The following is a 13133-nucleotide window of genomic DNA, read 5'->3' as shown; positions in this document are numbered from 1 at the left end:
CAACAGAAAAAAAGACTCAAATGCACAAACTTTTGTCAGGTCAAATAATGGAGTGCATCACTGTGATGCTAAATAACTTCAGAAATATTAACCTCTGCTTTGTGTTCTTTGGGGGCAGGGGGGCTGAAGCTCTCTTGTGTCAGTACCCCCTCTTCACCTGCAGTTATCTCTGAATCCTCTCTCACTCAGATAACCATCTCTTACCAGCATAAACAGTGTACCGGGTGTATGTGGCAAGGTTCTGGTAGTGGGGAGGGGAAAGCTGATTCTGTGGGAAGAGGTCAGAAGCTACCCTGTGCCAAATACAGCTGGTTCCAGTTGGCTCCCCAATGGCCCCACTGCAGACCAAAGCTGAGCCAATCAGCCAAGTTTGTGATGCCTCTGTGATAACATATTTAAGGAAGGGTAAAAAAAAATGCTGGATGGAGAGAGGAGGAGGGAATAAAAAGAATGAGAAACAGCAGAGGTAACACCAAGGTCAGAGCAGGAGCTCGAGCTCAATGGTAGAGCAGATATTCACTGCAGCCTTTGAAGAACCCACCCCAGAGCAGATGGATATTCTTGAAGGAACTGCAGTCTGTGGAAAACCTATGCTAGAGCAGAGGAAAAGTGTGAGAAGGAAGGAGGAACAAAGAGAAAACGCTATGTACTGACCATAACCCTCACTCCCATCCCCATTGTTCTGCTTGGGGGGGGGGGGGCAGAGTTGAAGAGTCTGAAGAGGAATGAAGTTGAGCCTGGGGAAGTGGGGAGGAATGCTGTTGTTTTAATGTTTGTATTTTCTTTCCCACTACCTGAATCAGTAATTAAATATTTAATTGGCAATAAATTAAGTTTCCCTTGGTCTGTTTTGCCCGTGACAGTAATTGGTAACTGATCTCCCTGTCTTTATTTCAACCCACAGGCTTTCTTTTTCCAGTTTTCTACACCCATCCCGCTAGGGGGCAAGGGAGTGAGAGAGCAGCTGGGTGGCAGTTTGGCTGCTAGCCAAGGCTAACCCAGCACACATAGATATATGCACAGCACAAGTTCATCATTAAAAAATGCATCTTTGTTTACCTCACCATCTTATCTCTAATCATTTCAATGAAATTCAATCCCTCAAAATCTGTGAAATTCTGATTTTGTTAAGAGAATCTATATAAATTATTAATAATTTTGAGGGGAAAAAATAACAACTACATTTTTTGGTTTACATGTAACAGCATGTCAATTAGATGCCACTCTAGTCAATCATAAAGACATTTAGTTATGGGTGAAATAATCCACTGCTGCTTCTGTATTGTTCCAGAGTAGTATTGTACCCAGTCTTTTGGAGCACTATTTTTGTTAGCTGAGAAATGCTGCTTTTCCCTTCACTGGATACCCGTTGATACAGCTTTTAAATGCTTTTTTAGCCCTTTTCAGCTATTTCTCAGAATTTGACTTGTTAGAGCCAAACTATTATAAATTATGCCAATTATATTGTTTCTGTAATTGCAAAAGTAATTGAAGTAATTGCAGACTTTTCTAGAGCAACAGAGATCTTGGGAGATGGTAAAAACAGTGGTTCTGCTCCTCATTTTCCTTATGCCAGGTGCCTAGAGAGCTAGGGAGACCACAACAAGCTGTTGCTGCTGTCAAAGGGAGCTTGCTGTGAAGGTTGGCATGACTGCTGTGAAAGGCTGTCAGCCACTGAGAAGCCTTGAGCCAGCTCCAGCTGCACATTTCTGTACATTAGTTATTCACACGTTTCTGTCTGCAGCCTTTTCCATTGCAGCTGAAATAGGCTTTTGCTGGAAGCAATTTGGTGAGGTAGAGCTGGCTCATAAAATCAGAGCTAGTGCTTGAACGAGCTATTAAATACTGCCTGCTCCCCACTGCTCCTTCCCTCTCTTCAAAGAGCCATACTGTCTTGTTTGGTTTAGCAAGGTTTCCTTCACATTGCATCTGATATAAGGTCAGATCCCCAATGCAGGCCTTGTCCTATATTCCTTGTTATCCCATCCTTATTTCCAGAACTAGTTCATATTTCTTTAGCTGTACAAACAGCTATTTTAGTTAATGGGTTTATAGGAAACAGCTTTCCCTTGGAGGTTAGCTTAACACTGGAAAAGGGAACCCAGAGAGGTGGTGAAATCTCCATCTTTGGAGGACTTGCGTAGACAAAGCCATGACTGACTTGGTCTCGTGTTGCAAATAACCCTACTCGAGTGAAAGGATGGACTAGATGGGCTCCTTTCAGCTAACACTTCTGGGATAATACTCTGCTATCATTTCAGTGGTGTTTCAGCGGGAGATGTGTGACAGTGTGAGTACTTACAGCTGTTTACATTTAAATGGATTAAATATGTGGCTGTTACTTGTTCTATGGTACCTAATGGTCTCAGCAATGCAGCAGCATCCCTGCTGCTGTACACACAGTCATGCTTTCTATGTTCTCTTAGGTTATAAAAGTAACTGTTTTCATCTAACTGCAGCGTTTTACCACTGATAGACCTAACCCTTACTCTGAAGCCACCCATGTAGTCAAACTCCGCATGTGTATTGGGTAGTAGCACTGTATGATAAGTCTGATTCTGGAAATAAACTGTAAATTACCGTTCCTAATTTTATAATGAGTAATTTCTGGTGAAATAAAGGGAAAATTCTCTAAATGTAAGTGTCCCAGTATCTTAGTGCAAAGAATGTAGGAGGTTCCCTCTTGGGAAGAGCTACTCAGCAACAGAAGAACATATGATGATATTTTCCTACTCAGTTCCTAACAGAACAGCTTACAGCACAATTTCTCTCTTGACTTATGCCTAATGATAAGCAAAGGAGTAGTTTTGCAGAAGTACATACATATTTATAGTTAGAATTAGGCTTAAGTACTTTGCTGAATCCAGATTATTTACATATTACAGAATTACAGAATGCTTGAAGTTGAAAGGGGCCTCTTGAGATCATCTAGTCCAACCTCCCTGTTCAGGCAAGGTCAGCTAGAACAGGTTGTCCATGAATAATAATAATGAGTTAATCCAGGGGGAAATGATTAGCAACCTGCTACACCACTTAGACGCACACAAGTCTATGGGTCCAGATGGGATCCACCCAAGGGTACTGAGGGAGTTGGCAGAAGTGCCAACTTCCCAAAACTGAAAGAAGTGCTTCTTCTTTCAATCATTTATCAGCAGTCCTGGATAACTGGGGAGGTCCCAGTTGACTGGAGGTTAGCAAATGTGATGCCCATCTACAAGAAGGGCCAGAAGGAGGATCCCGGAAACTACAGGCCTGTCAACCTGACTAGGGAAGCGATCGTCCCTTTGTATTCGGCACTGGTGAGACTGCACCTCAAATACTGTGTTCAGTTTTGAGCCCCTCACTGCAAGACAGACATGGAGTTGCTGGAGTGCATCCAAGGAAGAGCAACGAAGCTGGTGAAGGGTCTAGAGAACAAGTCTTATGAGGACCAGCTGAGGGAACTGGAGTTGTTTAATCTGGAGAAGAGGAGGTTGAGGGGAGACCTTATCGCTCTCTACAACTACCTGAAAGGAGGTTGTAGCAAGGTGGCTCTTAGTCTCTTTTCCCAAGTAACTAGTGATAGGACGAGAGGAAACAACCTCAAGTTGCGCCAGGGAGGTTTAGATTGGATGTTAGGAAAAATTTCTTCACTGAGAGGGTGGTCAAACATTGGAACAGGCTGCCCAGGGAGGTGGTGGAGTCACCATCCTTGGAGGTATTTAAAAGACCTGTAGACATGGTGCTTAGGGACATGGTTTAATGGTGGACTTCGTAGTGTTAGGTTAAGGGTTGGACTCAATGATCTTAAGAGTCTTTTCCAACCTAAATGATTCTATGCTTCTATGATTCTATGGCTCAGTAACAGCAGAATCTGCAGGATTCACTTCCTTGATTTTGTTCTCTGGAGGCCTGTTTGGTGGTGAAACTGTTGTTTTCAGGAGGCAGCTGCTAAAAAAAAACTTCCACAGGTAGCTAATCAGGCCTACTTTAGAGTTTTCCAAATAAAGAAAGAAGTAGAGTTAATTCCTGGTACTGAACTCCATTTGTTCCAACTCTTTAACTGCATCATGTCAGCCTAACAGTTCTTCATAATTGTATCAAAACACAATAGAATTTTACAGTGTCAGAAAGCCCTTACAAACAGAACTGTACGCTTCACTTACATTTCCACTATAGTACAAAATGCTTTTCAGGAGCAATTAAGCAAGACTTAAGTAAAAGCTAGCCCAATTATGTGAGAAACAGATTTACCATTTGTAAGATTTTATGTCATAAGCCTTTGATTTGGGGAAATATTCTCAGGTTATCAATGAGTAAATTCCACATTTACCTGGAACTATTTTAAAGCTGATGTCTTTCAAAAAGTTAAGGATTACTTACATTTAAAGTTCAGGAAAGTCATACAAAATAAATAAGGTTCTTGAAACTTGGTTATTATGTCTTGTACACTTGTCTCTGCCTTGAAACACATGCATTTCAGTACCCACAAATTCGTTGGCTGATCATAACTGTGCATAGTCAGTATTTACAACAATACGTGTTATAGCTATCATCCGTGTCATTGAGTTTGCAAAAGGAAACAGCCTGCTTATTTAATTTACCACTTACCTATGAACTGTAAATGAATCGGTTAAATCTCACATTTCAGTAAGAAGGTGGAAAACATGAAATGGATCTGTTTATCAAGTAAAATGGAATTGCATGGATTGATTTAAAAAAATTTTAAAAAATTCTTTTCACAACCACATAAATTCATCTCTCTCTTTTTATTCCAGAATCGAATGGAAGAAAGCAAAGCACTCTTTAGGACAATTATCACATATCCATGGTTCCAGAATTCTTCCGTCATTCTGTTCTTAAATAAAAAAGATCTCTTAGAGGAGAAAATTATGTACTCCCATTTAGTTGATTATTTCCCAGAGTATGATGGTAAGTATATTGCCACCAGAGGTCATGCCCTATTTACACTGAGGTAACAACAAAATGTAATAGCCTTGCCCATATTTTGCTTAGAGGTTCTTAGGACAAAGATTATCACCCATTCTACATTACACCCATTTTCTTCTTTACAAATTGTACTCAGTACACCAAATGGTTAGTTTGTAGTTGAATGACTTGCTGATCATGTTTTTTTAAAAAATTATATGAAAAGGAAAAAATTATTTAAAATAGCAATTCTTAATACTCCCAATTTTTAAAGTCACTGAAGTCTTGTGGGATTTTCTAGATTGCTAGGATTTCATTTTATACCTCCATTCATTATGGATAGGATGGCAGTACCTTTCATGTGAAATTATTGATTCTAGATGACTAACATCATATTAGCAATGGACCTTATTCTGTCCTTGTTCTATGGAAAATAGATTCTATGATTCTATGTGAAGTTTAATGTGCTTGTCCCAGAAAACATTATGTGGAACACACAGCTGTTTATAAGGAAGCTGTACTTTCAGAAAGTTCTCCTGGGGTGAAAAGTTAGGTATTCTAAGGTAATTGAGTGGAGGCTTTGGTAACAGGGAAAAAAATGAAATTCATACAAGAACACCTCTTGTCTCACCAGAGAGTGAAAAGCAGTTTCTAAAGCTACAAAAAAGATTAAATCTCTCCTTTTCAAAACTAGAGAGTGATAAAAGGAAAAAGTTACAGTTTTTTCCTGTTTGAGAGGAAAGAATGTGTTCACAGTGAACAGCCTGCAGGATCAGACCATACTTATTTATGAGTCAGTGTAAGTTTAGTTTGATAGTACTATACAGAAGAGAACTGACAGTTGAATAGAAAATATTCTTGTCCTTTCAAGTTACAAGTGTGACAGATGCCCTAGATGACATCCTGCAGGTGAGAAGGCTCCATGGGCCCTTCTGTTATCATCACTCAAGTGGAGATACACCTGTGTTAAATGCTTTTCCAGAAGAAAACCGACAAAATTCACACAGAATAGTTGAGGTTTGAAGTGGCCTCTGGAGATCATCTGGTCCAACACCCCTGCTCAAACAAGGTCACCTAGTGCCTGTTGCCCAGGACCATGTTCAGATGGCTTTTAATATCTCCAAGGAGGGAGACTCCACAACCTCTCTGGGCAAACTTACAGTAAAAAAGGGTTTCCTGATGTTCAGACGGAAACTCCTGTGTTTCATCTTGTTCCCATTGCCTCTTGTCCTGCCACTGGGCACCATCAACAAGAACCTGGCCTGTCTTCTTTATACCCTTCCTTCAGGTATTTTTACACATTGATGAGAACCCCGCCTGAGCCTTCTCTTCTCTAGGCTAAACAGTCCCAGCTCTCTCAGCCTTTTCTCCAGTCCCTTAATCATCTTTGTGGCCCTTTGCTGGACTCTCTCCAGTATGTCCATGTCTCTCTTGTACTGGGGAGCCCAGAACCGGACACAGGACTCCAGGTGTGGCCTCGCCAGTGCTGAATAGAGAAGAAGGATCACCTCCGTCCTGCTGCAAATAGTTTCTCTAATGCAGCCCAGGATACTGTTAGCCGCCTTTGCAGCAAAGGCACATTGCTGTCTATCCACAGGAGCACACTCCCCTCCAGAGTCTTCACAGAAAATAAATGATTACACTCACCAAGCTAATGTATCCAAGACAAATTGTAGTACTTTTTATATAGGACTTGACTATCATATAGGGAGACCCTTTGAAGGCTGCTAAATAGGGAACGATGGACAAGAAACCTACTGATTTGTATTATAATTCTTTTCCAAGATTATTTAGATCATAACCACTTAGCATTGTAAATCTAACATTGGCTCATTCCCTTTTTTCTAAATTCCTGAGGTAGCAAACTTTCTTTTTAACCGCAGTTTTCCATACTTGAACTCCAGTCAAAAAAAAAAAAAATTACATGATAATCAGCAGACGTGTTATTAGGTAAGCAAAATTTGTATACAGGCTTTGAATAGTGCAGTAGATTTTGAGAGAGGGACAACCCTACCTGTGTCTACCCACTGTAAAACTGTTTAACAAAATCCTAGGAAGTTGATTAAAACAATAAATGGCTTATTTTGTAGAAATCATTGTCTTTGAAAGTCTAGGAGTCTCCTTTACAAATACTTAAACTTATTAAGAGTAAAAAAAAGTAGTAGTGGAATTTGCTATTGCTGCTGTTTCTATAGAATATGTGCTGAAGCTAAAGGCTAGAATCTGTTGTGTTTAGAAATTTTTAAAATTTTGAACAGACCTCTCTGTCCTACCTCAGAGAACTTATCTGTTTATATGTTCTTCTCTACATCTCAGCAAATGTGTAGTCTGTGCATGTGTCTATATATACATATATATTCATGTGCATACACCAAGATATTGCAGAATCATGTTCTCCTTCCACAAGGCTTTGCAACCAATACATATCAGAAAGCATATGATTTCTTTTCTGTGCTTCCTTTGGTACCTAATTTTTGCCATTATCCAGATTAGAAATGTTTGCAATTGTATTTAAGTATTAAAAGTAAGTTTTATTGTGCAGTTATTGAAAGTTATGCGGGCACACGCTAACCCCCTAAGTACAGATTTCATAACCACTGAAGGACAGAACTATATAACAGCTGAGCACTGGTATTCATATTGTCATGTAACAAGACAAGGACTAATGAGGAGATAGGAGGAGGAGGCACCGCAAACATACATGTTCTATAGAAACCTATGTTGCAGAAACAGGAGAGCAAGGGAATAATGGCCTATGAAAATTGCACTGGAACAGAATTGCAGTATAGGAAAACAATAGCTTGTGGCTAATGTTCCTGCTTCTGCACTGCTCTTTTGGCTGTGAACGTGAATGAATCCTTACTGTTCTAGATTGGAAGTCATTATTTTGCCTTCTGTCTTGTGTAAAGCAGAACATGCAGTTTGATGACATAGACTTTGTGTTCTTCTGAGAATTACAGATGTAATTTAGATTTAATAGGATTGTTATATGTAATTAAGTTAATTGGTTTGTTAAAACATTAACTTTTTGCAATTGAACAGCTTCAGCTAGCAAGCATGTATATTTTATTATCACTAGAGTAAATGAAATTGTTAGAGACAGTGTCAGACCAGTTTAGGATGTAACTTGATTATGCTACGTTTTAAAAGAACGTACTTAAGTATAGTTTAAATATAGTAGATATAGACTGAAAATGGGCCAAGTCTATTAATTTTTTAAAATATTTATTAGTATAAAGCAACTATTTCTTCTGTTGTTCATTTTGTGTGGTTATAAATCATAAATTTCATCTCTCCATTTTAAACATCTTATGGAAGAAAGAGGATAGTCAGCAGGAAATGAACAGCTCTTGCACAATCAACTTCTAGGATTTCCTTCCATTTTTATTTTTTAATGGTTCCTACTGGGAAAAAAATAGTATATGGTAGTTTTTATTAGTAAAAATGTTCCCTTCTTCTCTTATACGAGGATCACAGACTGAGTCTTTCTTCTGTTTTCTGCTCCTAAGGTGCTCCTAAAGAACCTCAGATATTGAATTGACTTTAGGAAAAACTGACTTTCTCTTCTTAATTATCAGGACCACAACGGGATGCACAAGCGGCACGAGAGTTCATCTTGAAGATGTTTGTAGACCTGAATCCAGACAGTGACAAAATTATCTACTCTCACTTCACATGTGCTACAGACACAGAGAATATACGCTTTGTCTTTGCTGCTGTCAAGGACACAATCCTACAGTTAAACCTGAAGGAGTACAACCTGGTCTAACTGAGCCTAGGAGGCCCTCCAAGACCACCTCTGCATCACTAAAGATACACAAGAGGGACTGTATTATCTGTGAAAACAAATTGCATAATACTAATTTATTGCCGGCCTGGACTCTGTGAATGACCACACAGTTTTTAGTTAATGTTATGATTGTATTTAAACTATATGGAGGAAAAAAAGAAGATGCTGAAGTACATTCACAGTACATTTTCTTATTTTTTAGGCAAAACCTTGTGACTCAATGTGTTTTAAATTCTCAGTCATACACTCACAAAGGATAACAGTTTTTTGCTATTGAAGCAAAATCAAGTGAGTTTCCTCTTTCCCTGACCCTTTCTCTCTCCCTTCTTCCTCCTCCCCTTCTGTTTTTAAAGGTACAATGGCTGTTTTCCCAGTTGCATTCCTCAGAATGCAATATTTTCTGTTGAGTGATTTGATTGGGAAAAATGCTAACATCAGAACTGAAGTTATCAGTCATTCAAATTTTACAGAATGTACTTTCTCTGAAGGTTAAAAAGTATTGATAGTGTGATTTTTAAATTCTTCACATGGGTGTTTTCATTCTGTCTTCACTTCTGAGGCTAGAATATTGGGATTGCAAAACAGAAATAGTTGTGCATGAATTTAGAATTTAACCGTACTTTCACAGTTCAGAAAGAGGCATAGAAGACAGTAATGAAATAATTAAAGACACAAACCTGGGATGTTCATGAAATATCATAGAATCTCTTTTTAATTGCCATGTGCCATTATTTTCTCTTTATTCACAAATGCCAAACAGAAATGTCATGGACACTACATTTTCCTCAGTGGCTACAGCCTGAAACAGTGGTGTTTTCTTTTATTCCACTTGTGTGCATTTTTTCTTAAGTTAGAGCTTTTTTAAAGTGTGTTTTTCCACAGTAGAAAAAATATTTTTGTTGTATAAAATCTTGCCAAATCTGGCTTTTTATAAAACCAATACTTTTGAAACAGAAGATATCAATTGAAATGCCAAACTGATGGATTGGGAACTGACCTGATTGAGTCAACTGCCAAATGATAAATAAACATAGTTTCAGCTCATATGTTCCCTTTTTTAGAAAGTGTTGCATTTTCTAATGCCAAAAACAACAGTGTGAGTGAATATGCTACTAGGTATACATGTACAGAAGACAGTTTAACTCTCTCCTTATGTCAGAGATGGATGAGATTGCATACAATGCTTTCTGTAATAATATCAAAGCACCTTTGTACAGCATGAAATTATTGATGAGTGATCACATTCAGGAACTTTTCTTGGTTGCCTCTTAACCGATTCACAGACATTTGATAGGCTTCATGCAAAATAGCCTCTCTTGACGTTCTTTAGAAAGATTTATTAATGTAAATTGTGAGAAAATCACTCTTGAAATTTAAATGTGCAAATTTTTAACAACAAAAATGTAGCACACATCGATGAGCAGCTTAGGTTGAAAGGTGTTTTTTTGACCAGGTGCATGATTGCCAGCAAGCTACAGAGAACTCAAGAGGTCAGATGTAATTGGATTGATTATCTACAATGCCAAGTAGCACTAGAGTGCATTTAGCACAGAAATTGCTGCCCCTCAGCAGTGGAGGAGAGGTGGAAAAAGAATGACTTATTAGTTGAGTAACAAAGTTAACAATAAATACTAATGAGATGTTTTTCATCCTTAACCCTCCCAACTCCAAAACAATAAGAACAGTTGCTATTTTTTATTCCCTCATAAAACACCTTAGAAATGAAAACTGATTGTAGGTATAGTGCAATTATGAATGCTATAATCATTGCACATACATCTATCTATATATATGGCAGCGTCCATATTGGCTTTGCAATCATTAATTTTTGGCAAACTGAATGTGCTGTGTTTATATGTATCTATGTAATTGTATTGTATGCCTTACAGCTAATTCACATTTTAAATAATGTTATTTTATTTACTTTTTTAAGAGAAGAATGTAAATTTTGTCATTTATTTATGAATAGGGATTTGTTGTTTTTATTTTAAAAGCAAAAAAAGTTTATTATAGTACAAAGTGGCACTAGCATTGTGCTGTATAAAATCATTTGTACATTCCTGAGTAAAAGTAAATTGGAGACATGCAGAGGACATTCACAATCAAAACAACACTTAAATCTTGTCAGGACTTTATATAGATGTAGAAACCGTTTTTGTTGGAAGAATTTATGCCATTATATCTAGGATTGGAACATAAGCTCTTAAATATGAATTTGTATTTGGCAGATTCAACTTCAGTTAATTTTATCTTTCTAATAGCCTTTATTAGAAAAGTGAATTTAGACACATTTCAAACTACTGAACATAAGTACTAATGGAAATATGCTATTTCCCTAAAAAGATCATGAGAAAATACAGAACATCAGATCAGTTAAACATTATTTCAGAAATTACAGAAACCCTAGATCTAACAACAGCCGCTAGTGTTAACAATTTTAAGGAGTTAAATAATTTTATTTAATAAAGCTAAAGTAGGTAGTTGTAGGTTATAAAAAGTGATACTGACATTCTAAATACATGATCAGAACAGTTATTCTTGTTATATATGTCATTATAAAATTGGTCCTGATCTTGCTTATAAACATAACAAATCTTCTGTTTCCACCATTGACTCTGCAGTGCGTGATAATATCCCTTCTTTTAACCTGGGAATACATTGGCTACCTTGGACTTAGTGATATAAATAGAACTGTAGAAGAAAAAAAAAAGGTGTCTAATGAAGGTCTGGGGTTTGTTTTGGTTTGTTTTGTTATGGGATACTGGGGGGAAATGGGGTTTTAAGTTTTGTATAAAAACAAAACTGAAGTTTACTCATGCTTTACAGATATAGTGATTGCAAAATTCAAGAGTGTGTGCCACTGGGCTACTTCTGGTATATTTTAATTGAGTTGAACCTGTGGCGATGTTTGGATCATTTGAGCATATTCTGATAAATATATATTCAGCATGCTAATGCAAGTCTTACATGAATCACCTAACACAGCACTGCAGTGTGACAGTGTTTACAAAAACATTTCCTTTTTAAATGACATAGCTGTTCCTACTTGCGATATATTCCATTGTTGTTGCTGTTTTAATTGATGATTTCCACTATGCATTATAGTGCTTGAGTTCAGAACATGAAGCTGAAGGCAAAAACAAAACAAAACAAAACCCCTTTTAACTGCCAAAATGATGTGATTTCATTGAATGTCATAAATGGGAGAGGAGGAAAGGAAAACATCTTGGAAACCTGTGTATTCTAGGTGTTCACTAGTGCAAGAAAGATGTAATAAGTGTTTTACAGAAACCTTAAACTTACTTTTTTCACTAACTGGCATTGTTCTGAAATATATAAGATGATGAAGCTATAAGGGCAGTTTACTTTTTATAATTCAGACTCTCTTGATTTTCAAGGTGTATAAACTGTAATTTTTAATGATACTGCCACATGATCATGAAACACTTTAAGTTTGAAAGTGGAGAAGAGAATTTATGCTGGCTATCAGTCAGAACTGACTGCATGATTTGCAAAAACTTTAAAACGGGGTAAAAGGGCTGCATATGAAGACATTGCTAGACTCTGAGCTTTTGGTTGTAAGATGCAAAAGACTTTCAAATTACTCAACCTAATGCCCCTTCCCTTGTTATGCATTCTTCACAAAATAATGGAATAATAAAAATCAAAGACATGTTAACCCACATGGAAAAAAAAAATGCCCAAATAATTTATATGTGCTGCTGTTCTTGGAGCTCTGTGCATGGTTATCCTGCATTACAGTGTGCACAGTATATTAACAAGGCCTACAAAATACCTACCTCTAATTAAGAAACCAGTAAAGTAAATATGTTTTGGAGAGACTGTCACAAGTTAGGAAATTAAAATGGCCTGTTGTAAATATTTAATGGCTATTTTAGACATTCACACTTTTGTATCTACAGTCTCTCTTCGGACATAAACAACTAAGGTCATATGTCACTGTCCAATGTGTTAGTTTAGTAGAGATCTTGAAAAACAATGTGTCAACAGTGGGTGTTTATTTATCTTGTTACAGGGGTTTTACTGTAACTTTCACTCAAGCTTTTTCACAGCCATGCTGCAGGAAAGAAAGGAATAGAAGAATTATTTGGGCAAAGTTGCTGTTGAAGATAGTGTCAAAAATGCAAGAGAATTCAACCAAATCAATCTTATTCTAAAGCTGGTTTTGTGGTGGTTTTTATTCTCTCAAAAGATGATCTAAGCTGAAGTCTATTGCTGGATTCCTTATTTATCATGCTGCAGGAAATCATTATTTGACCGATATATTCGGGGGGGGGGGTGTCAGATACATTTTTCAGTTTGCAGTGTTTAAAAAAATAAAGACCATATTTGCTATTCTTAAAGCGTCATTTAAATGCATGTATTGTCTCTTGTTTGGGGGAAAAAAACAGGGTGTGGTTTCTTGGGGTTTTTT

General features: G+C 37.3%; 1 protein-coding gene across 1 annotated transcript in view; it reads left to right on the top strand.

The window, feature by feature from the left end:
• Nucleotides 1-8677, top strand: part of LOC309415190 (guanine nucleotide-binding protein G(q) subunit alpha) — a gene marked incomplete at both ends in the record, with an annotated part of 118571 nt that extends 109894 nt beyond the window's left edge. The window contains 2 exons of the mRNA XM_082012637.1: nucleotides 4758-4911; nucleotides 8487-8677. Coding sequence (XP_081868763.1) covers nucleotides 4758-4911; nucleotides 8487-8677 — 345 coding nt within the window. The remainder of the gene's footprint in view (nucleotides 1-4757; nucleotides 4912-8486) is intronic.
• Between the last annotated feature and the right edge of the window lie 4456 nt (nucleotides 8678-13133).

This window comes from Phaethon aethereus (assembly GCF_964289735.1).
Source record: "Phaethon aethereus genome assembly, chromosome: W".
Classification (NCBI taxonomy): Eukaryota; Metazoa; Chordata; class Aves; order Phaethontiformes; family Phaethontidae; genus Phaethon; species Phaethon aethereus.
The sequence above is the reverse complement of the archived record's forward strand: the minus strand, read 5'-3'. Positions and strand labels throughout refer to the sequence as shown.